General features: G+C 34.3%; 3 protein-coding genes and 1 pseudogene across 3 annotated transcripts; all 4 read left to right on the plus strand.

The window, feature by feature from the left end:
- Window positions 1-3102: 3102 nt before the first annotated feature.
- Window positions 3103-5499, plus strand: LOC123908468 (BES1/BZR1 homolog protein 2-like). The gene is made up of 2 exons (XM_045959115.1): window positions 3103-3578; window positions 4285-5499. The coding sequence occupies exons 1-2, from the start codon at window positions 3354-3356 to the stop codon at window positions 5050-5052; spliced, it is 993 nt and encodes a 330-aa protein (XP_045815071.1). The 5' UTR covers window positions 3103-3353; the 3' UTR covers window positions 5053-5499.
- A 3040-nt stretch (window positions 5500-8539) lies between these two features.
- LOC123909422 lies at window positions 8540-10102 on the plus strand (annotated as a pseudogene).
- A 1214-nt stretch (window positions 10103-11316) lies between these two features.
- LOC123908683 (UDP-glycosyltransferase 72E1-like) lies at window positions 11317-12987 on the plus strand. The gene has a single exon (XM_045959396.1). It carries the CDS (start codon window positions 11351-11353, stop codon window positions 12851-12853), a length of 1503 nt encoding a protein of 500 aa, XP_045815352.1. The 5' UTR covers window positions 11317-11350; the 3' UTR covers window positions 12854-12987.
- An 815-nt stretch (window positions 12988-13802) lies between these two features.
- LOC123909166 (putative GATA zinc finger domain-containing protein 25) lies at window positions 13803-16085 on the plus strand. Its single transcript, XM_045959942.1, has 3 exons — window positions 13803-13999; window positions 14426-14929; window positions 15893-16085. Exons 2-3 carry the CDS (start codon window positions 14689-14691, stop codon window positions 15925-15927), a joined length of 276 nt encoding a protein of 91 aa, XP_045815898.1. The 5' UTR covers window positions 13803-13999; window positions 14426-14688; the 3' UTR covers window positions 15928-16085.
- The last annotated feature ends 216 nt before the right edge of the window (window positions 16086-16301 follow it).

Genomic DNA, 16301 nt, shown 5'->3' on the forward strand with positions numbered 1-16301 from the left:
TTTTATATAATTTAATAGGAAGAGTATAAAAAATGTGTTGCGATCGTGCACTGTGTTTTCTAATTCTAATGCTACTTGTGTTATTGAAGCCAATTGGCAATAATAGAGATACAAATGTAAATATGAATGGGTCCCATTTTGTGATGGATTTGCTGTGCATCTCTATCTATTTCATCACACAACGAATTTGCATGTGGGCTGCAACTTACTTTGACCAGTGACTCGTCTTGTTCATAATTGATCTTTTTTGGATTTTTTTTGTAGTATTATTAATTTTTTATGGGTCTCGCTAACGAGTGCCCCCGGAGCACTCTTTAAGCATTCCATTTAAAGAAATTTTTTATTCAAAAAGTTAAATACTACAATTTCCAATGCGTTGACTTTACGCATTCCGATAAAAATTCTATAAAAAACTTACTATTTAAGGGCTTAAAGAGTGCCCGGAGGCACTATTTAGCATTTGCATCTTTTTTGGATTATTTTTGTAGTACTATTAATTTTTTATTTATTAATCCTTCCGTTCTTAAGAAAAATTATGCTAGTTATGTGGAGTTTGATCGCGAAGTAAATAATATATAATGAAAAAATTATTTTACTTAGAAATTAAATTTAGATTTTCTCCAATAATTTGTTATTTAGTAAAATTCATTACAATGACTTAATTATTACTACTACCAAACTTTTATTAGTACTAGCAAGCTTTTGCTCTCATATCTTAAGAAAGGGCAGACCAAAGGGCAGACCAAATAGTTACATGATACCCAGACTCGCAAATCATAAGAAATCTCTGTCAGTTACTATGTAAATTTTTTCGATCCAGTCAATCAGTATATTTAAATTTTACCTGACACTTTTGTCTGGAACAGTACAATTGAGGTCACATATTCATTTGATCATCTTTTATAATTGAGAAACAAGTAGTCTCCATTTAAATGTGAGCATAGCACTATCGAGTTGACAACATGACTCTAAAGTTTAAGTTTGATTTATGGAGCCGTTTATTAATCTTCTAAGCTACGGCGGAACCAGGAAAAAAAATTCCGGGTGGATCGTTAAATCGGTTATATATAAATTAAATATGAAAATTATATTGTGTATAAAAAATTATTAATAAGTGTTTAAAGTTAATTGAAAATAAAACAATTCTAGAATGAAATTGAAAAGTTTTTTTTTTTTTTTTTTGCAAAAATAGAATTTTTTTTTGTAAAAATAAAAATTGTGAATTTTATGAATTGATATACATATAAAAAATAGTAACATTTTCAAAATAATGTTTTGAGTTATACGCAGGAGTTGAACTTGTGACCTACAACAACATGATAAAATAAACCAAGTCACCTTATCCGTTCGATTACATGTATATTTTAATATTTTAATGTCTTCATAAATATATATAGTATTATACATGTAATTTTATAAAAACACTAGGGGTAATTTATTAACTTCCTATTTTTTCGGGGAGGGCCGCGGCCCACCTTAGCCCTCCCCTAGTTCCGCCTCTGGCTACGAGGATATTTTGAGGCGCTTGCTTACTATGAGTTAAAGATTCTAATTATATTGAATTAACAAAATAAAATAATGCAACAATGTTAAAATTCTTACGTAGAGTTTCTCATACATTTAGATTGATCCTACAAGAGGTGCAACACAAGGACTTCCAATTGTGCAAGGAAGATGTTCATATTACACAACATTTTTTTTTTAAACTATAAAAAAGGTGCAACATAAGGACTTCCAAAAGATCATCCATATTATTACTTTTCTCGCTCAAACACGCTTAACTGCGAAATTCTAATGAGATTGATGTATTAGTGCAGATATGATCGCACTATTTTTTATTATTTTATAGTATTTTGGTACTAGACCTAGGGGATAGGGCACTATACAGCAAGGGCCATGTTCATGTGGATGTGAGTCTTCGCCGCAGAAATGGACTGTGATATCCGTGATAAAGCAAAATACATAGTGCTATATACACTGTTGGAATGGTAATTGTTAACCAACAAAGTCATGTGTGATTCATGAAGGAGGAATGTGTTAGGCCTCTGATGGCATGTTTCCTATTTCAAACAGGATTATTTTCCATGCTTTTTTGGTCATACATTTTTTATCTGCCAGAAATGGACTAACTGATAATGGATTATTAGATCAGTTGAGTGTGTACAAATATATCAAGCTATATGAATATCGGTTGCTAATTAGATTGCCTAAATTTATTGCTATTTATTATTTGGCCATTTTGTTGTTCATAATGCTAATATACTACTATATATATATATATAGTATTGCCTAATGAGTAATGATGCATGCATAACCATATCCTTCTTATCGTAAAAAAAAAATAAAAATCCTTAATTTGACTAATTATGCATCCTTCTACTTATTATTTTCATTTTTAATGCATTTTTAGTCATTAAATGATACGATGATAGGAGTATATAATTTTTTTTCAAAATTGTGCAACTAAAATTCGAACTCTAATTTTCTAAATCCATTTATCTTTAATTGAAATTCACTAATCAATTAGTCCCAATCACCTTTGTTAAATGAGAGTGAAAAGTAATCAACATTTTCAATTTTAGTGTTAATAAGCAAAACTCAACATTTTTTTTTTCTTCTAGCCTTAAGATCAACTATACATTTTGAGTCCATCCCTCTCCATCTCCAATCTAACTTTTTTTCCCTCTTAAAGTAACAAATTCCACTAAAATTCACATACAACTATAAAATTCTAAATTTAAATCCGAATAAAAACATCAATCCTAATAATAATATCAAATCTAATTCAAAACGTCAAACCTAACAATATCTGCATCAGCCGTTAAACTAAAATTTAGGACCAATCCATCCAATTTTTTTGATTTTTCACCATCAGTATCCGGTCTACTTGACCGTCTAATTTGGTTCGAGGTTAATTCTAATATCAAATGATTCGGTCACCTTCCGATCACAGTTGCAGAGGACCAAACTATGATATTCCTTTTGTAAAAAAAAAAAAACGATGATATTCTTACCAAATTCAGCACCAATCCAATGGTTCAATTAACTTTGGATAACTTTTTTTTTTCTTCATTAAATAAATAAATTGTGTACTATACTAACAATAATTAAGGAAGTGAAAACTAGATAGTGTGAAAAGGGTATAGAGAGAGAAAGAGAGAGAAGCATTATCAGAGAGAAGAATCTACTAAAAAAGGAGCCAACATTTCTTCTTCATTTTTTCATCTTCTACATCTCCACACACTACAACCAAAAAATCTTCACCTCGTTACTCAAACCAAATCCAATTCACAGCTTCTTCTTCTTCTTACTCTTCCTCTCTCTCTCTCTATACAACGGACCTCGCCGGAGCCATGACCGGCGGCGGATCGTCGGGAAGATTACCGACATGGAAAGAGAGAGAAAACAATAAGAGAAGAGAGAGAAGACGAAGAGCTATTGCTGCTAAGATCTATTCAGGTCTTCGTTCTCAAGGTAATTTCAAGCTACCTAAACACTGTGATAACAATGAAGTGTTGAAAGCTCTTTGTTCTGAAGCTGGTTGGATCGTTGAAGAAGATGGAACTACTTATAGAAAGGTTTAACTCATTCTCAATCTCAGATCTGGTTTAATTATCATGGATAATTTTAACTAATTATGTTTAATTCTCAATTGTACTTGATCTGGTTCAATTTCAGTGAATTCATCTTGTTTAAATTGAAATTAAACCTTCAAATTGATCTTATTGTAAACCTAGGTTTTGTGATCTAATTGGTTATTGGTGTTTAGTTTAACTAAATTAATCAGTTTCTTGAGCTTTTTCATTTATTTTTTTTAATGTTGTTAATGTGTTTAATTTTGTTTTCTAGGTCAGCATAATTAGGATCTTTGACATTTAATTAACTATGTTAATGCCATTTTGCTCCTTTTAATTAACTTGCCTAATTTGGGATCTTTAACATTTAATTAATGTTAGTAAAAAAAAAACATTTAATTAATGTTCTTGGTCAAGCTTATTTATGCATAATTTAAAGTAGTATAAATTGCATCCTCGTGAGAGCTTAAACTCAGTTGGTTGAGACATCACATTATGTATGCAGGAACTAGGGTTCGAACTCCAAACACTCCAATTATTCAACTTTAGAGTTAAATTCTAGCAACTAGACTACTTGACAAAAAAAAGTAGTATAAACTGCCAAATTGGAAGAAATTAATAATTGTTTTGAAGAATTGTTTGTACAAAGTGTTGTAGATGATTTTGATTCTTGTGCATAGGCTAATATGAGTGAATGAATTTGAAACAGGGAAGTAAGAGACCGCTACTGAATGAGATGGGAGGAACTCCACCAAATATGAGTGCTTGTTCTTCACTTCAACCAAGTCCACAATCTTCATCATTCCCAAGTCCACAATCCTCTTCATTTCCAAGTCCAATACCATCCTACCACGCAAGTCCAACTTCATCGTCTTTCCCAAGTCCATCTCGCATGGATGGAATATCAAACCCATCTTCCTTTCTTCTACCGTTCATCCGAAACATAACTTCAATCCCCACAAATCTTCCACCCCTTAGGATTTCCAATAGTGCTCCTGTTACACCACCTCTTTCTTCTCCAAGAAGTTCAAAGCGAAAAGCAGATTTTGAATCCCTCTCTAATGGTTCCTTTAACTCATCATTTCGCCACCCGCTTTTCGCTACCTCTGCACCGTCAAGTCCCACGCGCCGTAACCATTTACCCCCTTCCACCATTCCGGAGTGTGACGAGTCAGATGCTTCTACGGTGGACTCTGGTAGGTGGGTTAGTTTTCAGACAACAGCTGTCCATGGCGCGGCTCCTCCGTCCCCTACCTTTAATCTCATGAAACCAGTAATGCAGAAGATCACTCCTCAGAGTTCGATGGATATGATTCATGAGGCCATGCAATGGAGTTCAGGTTCAGCTGCTGAGAGAGGTAGAGGCTCAGATTTTGACTTTGAGAATGGCAGAGTGGTGAAACCGTGGGAAGGTGAGAGAATTCACGAGGTAGGAGTGGATGAATTGGAGCTTACTCTGGGGTTTGGTAAGGCCTGATGATGATAAAACCAACTTACATTTGTGTTCTACATTATACACCGTCCCAAAAAATGACCGACTCAATTGCAGTTCCTCAAAATGTGTGCCTGGTTTTCTGGGTGAGGAAGGGCATTGTTTGCATCTGCTACTTCTGCATTAGTCAGGGAAATTCTGAATTGGGTGTTATGCTATTTTTTCCTTTTGTACAGTTCTTTTATATAGCTATGGTTAGTGGTTACTCTATATGAAATTTAACTTCAATTGTAATGCCTTGTTTGATTGTTGAAGAGTTGCATTTGAAGCAACCTTAAGGAAGTATTTTGAGACTTGAATCTTACCAAGGGCAAGGGAAACAAGGTTATACTCTTGCTCCTCTTATTGATGACATTTTGATTCCTCTTGACAATTCATTACACACTGCTGAGCATCCAATTAAGTTTTTGTATTGTGTGTTTGTTATGTCTATCATTGGTTTCACATTGATTTAGTCATTCTTCATCTTCTAGGTTTGCTTTGTTGACCATCTAAATTACTTCATTATTGTTTAAATTTTTATGCTGGTTCAGTGGATTGCTATAAGGGGCATATAGATTATTGTTTTGTTGTTTCAATTTTGACTCATTGTTTGGAATGAGAGAAGAAATGAAGTGGACAATACGAGACATAAAACTGATTGGATTTTTAAAATTATTTGAAAACGAAGAAAAACAAAGGTAGAAAATAAGAGACATAAACCATTTTTTTCTCTCATTGGTCATGTTATAGGAATTTTAGTCATTCATTCAATTTTTCTTTTTTCTTTTCTCACTTAAATGTTTTTATGCTCTTTGAGATTTATCAATCATTATATTAAAAAAAATGAGACAAAACATCAGAGAAAAAATTGGAGAGGATCCAAATCCATCCTCCACACTGTCTCTCTACGCCAGTCTCTCCACAATCGGTCTCTCTACAGCAAAAATATAAACCATTGGATCAATCCAACATTGGGATATTAGATGGGTTTTTATTTATTTAAAAACTCATTCACTTCATCAAAAAAATAAAAACTCATCCCCAATTTTTCTTGCACTGTCGTGACTTGTGACAAAGAGGAAGATGGAGTCCGGACTCCGGAGCCTGTTCCCTACCACTGTAAGTCGGTATACCAAGGGAGGCTCTAACGGCGGAGTTGTCCCTGTGCAGCAAAAGTTGAAAAAAAATGGCGCTGTATCCTTTTTCCGGACAGCAAATCCCTGTGCAGTGGTGGGGCAAGGCCTCAACTCACTGAAACTGCGGGAACAAGGCTTGGCTTCACGTGGTATGGATAACGCTTCTCTCGAAATTTTCTCATCCCACCCACTCACTTTTTCCCCTATCCCTAGCAATTCGGAAAACGTTTTTCGAATTTTTTATAGTGTAAATTTTACACTAGAAAAACAGTTCAGAACGTATTTTCCGATTTTTTTTGCACGCTAGGAGAGTAGGCGAGAAAGTGAGTGGGTGAGATGAAAAAATTTCGCTTCTCTCTGCGTTTTTTGGTGAACCCATTTGGTTGTCTTTGGATATTTTTTGCTTTTTAGACTAGTAGAATTGTTCACATGGTGAATGGAGTTCCCGTAGCGAGTGGTGGAAATGTTATGCTAGTAATTACTTTTCTCACCATTCAAGCTGATTAAATCATATGAGGAGAGCTCAACCCAAAAGACTAGTCCAGCGGGAGAGCCTCATAACTTAAATATCACATCAAGCACTTTGAAATACTCGATGTGGGACTCCTAACACAAGCAATCAAGCTACTCTATCCACCATTCAAGTGCACAATTCTACACATTATTTTTCTACAATCAAAACAATGGAATGTTAACCACAATCTCACACATGATCACACAAATTTAACCAAATAACGGTATTTAGAGCATGATTTTAGTTGCCAACCTAGCTGATAAGACTTAAGCTCTGACATCATTGTCAAATATCATTTTAAAAACACCTCAAACGATAATCAACATATCTTGCAGCTCATATTTTTATCTACACTTTACCTTTAATCTGTTTTTCTTTGGATTTTAGTTATCAAACTAAAGTATCTCGAAACCTCACAAAGAACACTTTAATGTTCCAAATGAAATTAATGTATTTCCTAAATGCATTATCTGGTCCAAAGTTTTAGAGAGCAATCTTCCTGATAAAAGTATTCTTGTTGGCAAAGAATGTCACATTTATCTTGGTTTTGACAGATCTGCATCATGAATTCTCAAGCTTTGATATCTACACTAACAAGAAAGAAACCAAATGCATTTGTTTTGAACACAATTCATAGTTACCTATAGAAGATAGAAAGACCCACTAAATTTTTTACTACCCCGGTCTGATAAAAAAAATGACCTATTTATATTTAGATAGTGTACGCAGTTGTTAAAAGTGGTGTTATTTACTATTTTTTTTTTATTAATCGTAGTTAGTGAAATTAATACTAATAAATATTGCATAACAATTTAAATTTTAAAGTGAGAATTATTTTAAGACTAAGCAAAGTACACAGGAAAGATTTTTACGTGAGGAAAGCGTAATGGGCCTAAAAAAGATATATGAACTTAAGTGGCTAATGAATTTTTTATAGGATAAATTATTTGGAAAAATTCGAGTTTGATTTTTGGTGGAAATAATTATTGATCAAACTTTACTTACCTTGCGATCAAACTCTAGATTATCAAATTTATTTTTTCTGAGAACCATAGTGTTAACGCCAAATAAATAAAGAGTCTAGCTAACTCTTTAAGAATTCCAATTAAATATATTATTTATTTATAAAGCTAAACATATCAATTTTCCATGCGTTGACTTTACACATTTTCATAATTTTTTCATAAAAACTTACTATTTAAAGTCCTTAAAAGAGTCTCCCGAATACGCTCGTTAGCATTTTCCATAAATAAATAATGGGTCTCTCCCTCTATTGTACCCAAAAAAGAGACAACTTTTAAATGCATTTAAAAGTTGGTTGGCAATTATATACCGTTTGGTAATCTCCATAATACATCTTCGTACTACATAGAGTGCAACCAGGGACGGATCCAGAACTCAATCAGACGGGGGGTTAGATTTTTTTTTTAATAACACACAAATAAAATAATTTTTTCACAAGAACCAAAAAATAAAATCATAACATTTGTTTATACCAAGCTAATATTATATATTATACATTAAATAGAAAGAACTAGATTGAGTAAATTAGAAGGTATCCGTAATGTTCCACTAGTACACAAGAATATAATAACACTAATCTATGATCATTAATGTCCCATCTCTTGAATGCAAAACTAGCATATATAGAAGAAGACAAAACAACTAAAACAATGCATATACCAACTTATAATAGGCATGTATAAATAGTATAGTATGAAACCTTGCATGTTAGGGGGAGTTGGAGCCCCTGCTTGCCCCCCCTTCCATCCGTCCCTGAGTATAACAACGATAAATTTACATCCTATTGTAGTAAGAGAGAGCAACACAAACAAGAAATTAAACTCAGCCTATAAGGAAAAAAAATAAAAAAGGCTTCTGGAGACTTAGATCCCATAACAACCATGGTGACTCCAAAAATTCGTGCAGCCATACTAGCCAGTCCTGGCATGGGACACTTAATTCCCACCATGGAATTAAGCAAACGTCTTGCTACTAACCATGGTTTCGAAGTCACCATCTTCGTCATCACCATCACCATCACAACCAGTTCATCAAACTCAGACACAACAAAATCAAATATACTTCAACAAAAATCAACCTTAATAGCCTCAAGTCCCTCAACATCATTGTAACACCACCCGTCGATGTCTCCGACAACCTTGATCCAAACAAACCAAACTTAGGTCAAATAATTACTTTAACTATGATTGAATTCCTTCCATTTATTCGATCTCAAATATTATCCATGAAATTTCCTCCATCAGTTCTTATTGTGGACATTTTTGGTACTATAGCTTTACCCATGGGACGTGATCTTCACATGTCTAGTTATGTTTTCTTTTCTACCAATGCTTGGTTCACTGCTGTTAGCATTTACTTTCCTTTCATCACAAAGGAAGCGTTATTAAGACATGCTAATAATCATGAATCACTTTTGATTTCGGGATGCGAAACGGTTCAGTTCGAGGATACGCTAGAACCGTTAGTTCCTCCGTATGGGCCTATTCATGAGGGTGTTGTTAACTTGACAAGGGAGATACTATCCGCTAACGGGATTTTGATTAACACGTGGCAAGATCTGGAGCCAGCAGCTACTAAGGCTATTATTGAACATGAGATTTTAGGACAGTTTACTAATGGACCGATGTATCCTGTTGGACCGCTTGTGAGAAATGTAGAACCGGAGGAGAAGAGGGAGGGTGAGAATTTAATTTTAAGTTGGCTTGACGAACAACCGGCTGAGTCAGTGATTTTCTTGTCCTTTGGAAGTGGTGCGACGATTGCGAAATGTCAGATGACCGAGTTGGCTTATGGGTTAGAGTTGAGTAAGCAGAGGTTTATTTGGGTGGTGCGGCAGCCCACCGAGGGGGATGCATCTGCAGCATTTTTTGAAGCAAAGGATTGTGATGGATTACTGATAATTAATTACCTGCCGGATGGGTTTGTGAGTAGGACAAAGGATGTGGGGATTTGTGTCACCATGTGGGCCCCACAGGCTGAGATATTGAAACATCCTGGGATAGGTGGTTTTGTGACACATTGCGGTTAGAATTCTGTGCTTGAGAGTATCCTCAATGGAGTTCCGATGGTTGCGTGGGCACTTTATGCAGAGCAAAAGATGAATGCTACTATGTTGTCAAAGGAGCTAGGGGTAGCGGTGAAAGCAACTACAGAGGAGGGAGTTGTTGTTAGTAGGAAACAGATAGCAGAGCTAATTCGTAGAGTGATGGTGGATGAAGAATGTATGGCCATGCGGGTTAAAGTTAAGGATTATAAGCTAAGTGGAGAAAAAGCTTTGTCTATATGTGGTTCTTCTCATGAGTCGCTTTGTTAGATGATAAAAGATTGTGTACTTCATATGCACCAACAGAGTTCTGAGGCAAAATTACGGGGTGCTTAGACGATAATTTAATAGCAAACTATCACTTTTGATAATAGAATCCACCTTTTTGAAGCCAAAATTTGCAATTTTTGTTGCAAAATACATAGTTTGAGACGAAATTTACGATAAATGTTAAACTAGGAGGGCCAAAAAGTTCGACTTAAAAATAGTGGTCCGTAAATATAGACTAAAAATATTAACTTTAGATTTATCTTATAATTTCATGTATATGTTATACATTTCAAAATTTAGTTTTTTCCTTTACTAAATTATATTTTTCAAACAAAAATAAATTATATTTTTAGACTCAGTCCTGCCTCCGTCCCTCTGTATGATGATGATGATCCACCTATGCCATTTATCAAAGCTCAGAAATTTCCCTTTAAAGTTTTATATATGACAAACCTATATATCTCTGGCATAACATAAAAATACAGGATCAACTGAAATTATAATGAACCCAGACATCCTATCTACAAATATGTCGAAGCCTCACAAAGAACACTTTATGTTGCAAATGGAATTAAAGTATCTGGTACAATAATGTTTTAGAGAGCAATCTTCCTGATAAAAATATTCTTGCTGGCAAAGAATGTCACATTTATCTTGGTTTTGACAGAACTGCATCATGAATTCTCAAGCTCTGATATCAAATGCATTTGTTTTGAACACAATTCATATATACCTGTAGTGCGAAGTTCTTAAAAAAAAAAGACTTATTTATATTTAGATAGTGCGAAGTTCTTAAATTTTTTTATTAATTTTGTTGATTTTAACAGTAAAATTAGTGTTGTTTACTAATTTTATTAATTGTAGTTAGTGAAAAATAATAATAATAATAATAATAATGGGTCATCACCGACAATTATTTTAAGACTTAGAAAAGTAATGAGAGATTTTTACGCGAGAAAAGAATAATGGGTTTAACAAAGAAATTTGACTTCATTGTTTAATGAGCTCTTTAGAATGAATTGTTCGGGAGAATCCAGATTTAATTATTAGTGAAAATAATTCTTGTTCCGACTTTACTTATCCCAACGAACAAATTTTACATTACCGGAACTCATTTTCTCCGAGAACAATAAAATAAAATAATGGGCCTCTGGCTCTATTGTACCCAAAAAAAGAGACAACTTTTAAATGCATTTAAAAGTTAGTTGCCATAAATATCTCTTTGTACGGCATGTAACAACAATAAATATACCAAGTATGAAAGAGGAACAAGCAAGAAATTAAGCTCAATCTAGTCTAGTTCCCATTACAACCATGGTGACTCCAAAAATTCATGCAGCCATACTAGCCAGTCCTGGCATGGGACACTTAATTCCCACCATAGAATTAGGCAAACGTCTTGCTACTAATCATGGTTTCGAAGTCACCATCTTCGTCATCACCGCCACCACCACAGTCAGTTCATCAAACTCAGACACAACAAAATCAAATATACTTCAACAAACATCCAACCTTAATAGCCTCAAGTCCCTCAACATCATTGTAACACCATCCGTCGATGTCTCCGACAAACTTGATCCAAACAAACCAAACTTAGGTCAAAGAATTACTTTAACTATGATTGAATCCCTTCCATTTATTCGATCTCAAATATTATCCATGAAATTTTCTCCATCAGTTCTTATTGTGGACATTTTTGGTACTACAGCTTTACCCATGGGACGTGATCTTCACATGTCTAGTTATGTTTTCTTTTCTACCAATGCTTGGTTCACCGCTGTTTGCATTTACTTTCCTTTCATCACAAAAGAAGCGTTATTAAGACACGCTAATAATCACAAACCACTTTTGATTCCGGGTTGCGAACCGGTTCAGTTTGAGGATACGCTAGAAATCTTAGTTCCTCCGTACGAGCCTATTCACGAAGCTGTTGTTAACTTGACAAGAGATATATTATCCGCTAATGGGATTTTGATTAACACGTGGCAAGATCTGGAGCCAGCAGCTACTAAGGCTGTTATTGAACATGAGATTTTTGGACAATTTACTAAAGGACCGGTGTATCCCATTGGACCACTTGTGAGAAATGTAGAACCGGAGGAGAAGAGGGAGGGTGAGAATTTAATTTTAAGTTGGCTTGACGAACAACCGGCTGAGTCAGTGATTTTCTTGTCCTTTGGAAGTGGTGGGACGATTTCGAAATGTCAGATGACCGAGTTAGCTTACGGGTTAGAGTTGAGTAAGCAGAGGTTTATTTGGGTGGTGCGGCAGCCCACCGAGGGGGATGCATCTGCATCATTTTTTGAAGCAAAGGATTGTGATGGATTACCGATAATTAATTACCTGCCGGATGGGTTTGTGAGTAGGACAAAGGATGTGGGGATTTGTGTCACCATGTGGGCCCCACAAGCTGAGATATTGAAACATCCTGGGATAGGTGGTTTTGTGACACATTGCGGTTGGAATTCTGTGCTTGAGAGTATCCTCAATGGAGTTCCGATGGTTGCTTGGCCACTTTATGCAGAACAGAAGATGAATGCCACTATGTTGTCAAAGGAGCTAAGGGTAGCGGTGAAGGCGACTCCGACAGAGGAAGGAGGAGTAGTTTGTAGGAAACAGATAGCAGATCTAATTCGTAGAGTGATGGTGGATGAAGAAGGTATAGCCATGCGGGTTAAAGTTAAAGATTATAAGCTAAGTGGAGAAAAAGCTCTGTCTGTATGTGGTTCTTCTCACGAGTCGCTTTATCAGATGACAAAAGATTGTGTATTTCATATGCACCAACAGAGTTCTGAGGCAAAATCACAGGGTGCTTAGACGATAATTAAGTCACGCGTTTTTTTTGTTGCTAATATGAGTTTTTGTAAGTCTTTGTCAAATAGTGTGTATGAAGCTTAGGCACTGTTATAATTGGTTGGTGTTCAACGTTCTAATATTGATATTTTACTCCATCCATTGTTAGTTCTTTGCAGATTTGTCTAGTATATAGTCCAAAACAAAACAAAATTCAAATTATTTATATATATATATATATATATATATATATATATATATATATATATATATATATATATATATATATATATATATAACCAAATCCCCAATATACAAATACAAGAATATTTTAATATTATCAAAGGATGTTAAACTCGTTATTGCCTCATTCTGAAGCCAACTTTCCATTCTTCAATTTTCTAGTTGGGTCCTGAAATGCTTATGATTGGCGGCAGCTGACTCGAGCACGAGAATCAAACGAATGGAATGTGTATATACATAAAAAATAGTTGTATATGTTAGTCACTCTGAAGTTTTAGCACTATATATAGGAGATTTTATGGTTTTCAAACGATTAAAATGTTTGATGAGATCATGAATCCACTTAGCATATGTGGATGAAAACTTATAAAAAAAATAAAAAATAATATTCTATTCATTTTAATATCCACAGTTTTTTTTATATTAAATTCTAACTCATAAATTTGCTTGGCTTTGAAAATCCTGAATCCAATTCCTTGATGAGCTAATTCACATCAATCAAATGGAGAAGCATCTTTACACTACAAGAAAAAACGTGATTTGCTACCATTAATTTGCTACAAATAGTGTTTCTAGTTAATTTCAAGTATATTAACAACCATTTGACTGAAATTAATTTTATATTACTTTTTTAACAATTCACAGTATTATTATTATTTTATTTGTTTTATTATTGCTACTATTAATTTGTTGACTGTAAAAACAAAATCTCAGAACACGTATCGTGAAACCCCTCTCTCCTTCGATCTTGCTCCGCCGCTATCTTGCTCCGATCTAACTCTCCCTCTGATTTTGCTCCGATCTCACTTTCCGTCCGATCTTGCTCTTGATCCTCGAACACATATCGCTCCAACATAGACTCGATCCTCTCGCGATTGTTATTCTTAGTTGAAATTTGATGTTGTGCTCGTTTCAGATTACTTCTGCGTAAGTTAAATTTCAAAACTCTAATTCAGATTATTTCTTTGGCAGTGTTTATGCTTCTTTTCTCCGATTCAGATTATATTACATTGACGGTGTGGTTAATGGTATAAGGCATTGTTTATCCAATATATAAGCTGAGTTTTGTTGAACTGTGCTTTAAGAGTCGGGGAAGTGAGGGCCGCTTCCACTTTTGGTTGGTGTTCTTATTTATGCTTCATGTTAGTATTAAATTTTTCCATGCTTTTAGTTTACCCTTATGTGACTAGTGGCAGTGTGGCCTCTAGGCTCTATTAGGCAAGGTCATCATGCAATGGTATTTGTTCATTCACGAAAAGACACTGCAAAGATTGCTCAAAAACTGGTTTGTCATTTAAGATGTTTTATATAGTCACGTTATTGGATCTGAAATTCTTTCTCCTTATATTGCAGGTTTGCTGAAACCATTATTTTGTATTATACACTTGGTCTATATGAACAGATTGTACTAGTTTCTGCCCCCATACACTTGGTTTATTCAGTTGAATCCAGCTCCAATGAGTGAAGCTCAATTCTTCAATCTTTTGTAATTTTGAATATTGTGATTGTCAATTTGTCCATCAGTTCTCAACTCACCATGCTCTTTTTACATGTTTAGCTGTGAATCTATCTTGTGTTTTACTGCTCTATGAAATTTTCATCATTTTTGAATTGCGATGTCGGTCTGGTTTGAATTTTTAAATTTTACCATTGTAGAAACAGTAGAGGTGGAAGAGGAACAACAACAACAACAACAACAACAACAACAACAACAACAACAACAAGAAAAAGAAGAAGAAAAAGAAGAGGCAATAGAGATGGAAGAGGAGAAAGAACAAGAAACAGTAGTTGAGGAGAAATATAAAGACAAAGACGAGGTTCCAGATTCTCTTCCCAATGCGGATAAACATAGCAAAGGTTTTTATATTCATTCCTTTATGTTTTTATTTTTATTCTTGCTTTAATCTATTACTTGCACATTTGTTTTTTTCTATTAATTCATTTATTATGCTTTTAATTATTGACTTGATCCAGTACTTGCACATTTGTTTTCCTCAATAAACACTGTAACTTAATAAACACTGTAACCTGGTTTTGACACTGTATTGTGATTCGTAACAGCTGCAACCGTTGCACCGAGGTTTCCCTTCAAGCACCTTTATTTGTTAATTAGTTAGTGGCATTGAATATTGATAGGTAGTAATTTTGCAAGTTTGATAGTTAGTGGTATTAATACCAACCTGAAAAGAAAACTCCAGCAGCAAGGTTGGCATGAGGGAGTAATTTTGCGGAATGACTAGGCATCCCTTATAGAATAGGAAATGGCATTGTGGAATATATCCTGGTTTTCGTAACAAACTAAGTCATAGACAAGAAAACATGAATAAATTTATTTTGCAAGTTTGCAATGAACTTGATAGGTCAATGTGGTGAAAGAACCCAATTATGATGAGGTGAAACCAGCTCATCAGAATTGCCTAGCTTTATTCAGTTGAATCCAGCTCCAATGAGTGAAGCCCAATCCTTCAATCTTTATTAATTTTAAATGTTGTGATTATCAATTTGTCTACCAGTTCTAAACTCATCATGCTCTTTTTACATTTTAGGTGTGAACCTATCTTGTGCTTTATGAATTCTTTTCAACATTTTTGAATTGTGATGTTGGTCTGGTATGAAGTTTTAAATTTTACTACTGTAGAAATAGTAAAGGTGGAAGCAGAGGAAAAAGAAACAATAAAGATGGAAGTTGAATAATTTAAATATTCAGATGTAAAAAATGAAGGAATGGTTATCTTATCGGAAGTTGAATAATTTATCTTTCCTTTAATCTGATAGCAAATGATGAGATTTAAATGTAAAATTTATTCTTCTTGAATGTAGGTGAAGGTTGTTTTTGGTGCAGATGGTTATCCTGATCCCGTATCTGCTAAAGAAACTACAGTGCATAAAGCTACAATGAATCATCTTCCTATGCTTTCCCATCAGCAACTACTTTACTGGCTACCATGTCTTTTATTTCAAGGTGAGAAAATCTTCTAAAACAGCCTCTATACGATACATAGATACTACTCTATGGATGGTATATTATCGTACTTTCATGAAATATGAATGGTTGCCTGAATTTTCCTTTCAACTATTTGGTAGCCTCCCTTCACAGTGCAGTCTCAAGTAATGCCTTTATACTTTGCCATATAATCTATTTTTTAATTGTATTTTCACTTGTAGGTTTTTATTTATTTATGCATATTGAGACTACATGTGAAGGGTACTTTGCCATATCTGTTTTTTA

The sequence above is a fragment of the Trifolium pratense genome, linkage group LG2 (genome assembly GCF_020283565.1).
Source record: "Trifolium pratense cultivar HEN17-A07 linkage group LG2, ARS_RC_1.1, whole genome shotgun sequence".
Lineage (NCBI taxonomy): Eukaryota > Viridiplantae > Streptophyta > Magnoliopsida > Fabales > Fabaceae > Trifolium > Trifolium pratense.

Coding starts and splice junctions, on each gene's coding strand:
- LOC123908468 (XM_045959115.1), top strand. CDS start 3,354: ATGACCGGCGGCGGATCGTCGGGAAGATTACCGACATGGAAAGAGAGA. Junction 3,579..4,284: donor ATGGAACTACTTATAGAAAG/GTTTAACTCATT, acceptor AATTTGAAACAG/GGAAGTAAGAGACCGCTACT.
- LOC123908683 (XM_045959396.1), top strand. CDS start 11,351: ATGGTGACTCCAAAAATTCATGCAGCCATACTAGCCAGTCCTGGCATG.
- LOC123909166 (XM_045959942.1), top strand. CDS start 14,689: ATGTCGGTCTGGTTTGAATTTTTAAATTTTACCATTGTAGAAACAGTA. Junction 14,930..15,892: donor TGCGGATAAACATAGCAAAG/GTTTTTATATTC, acceptor TCTTGAATGTAG/GTGAAGGTTGTTTTTGGTGC.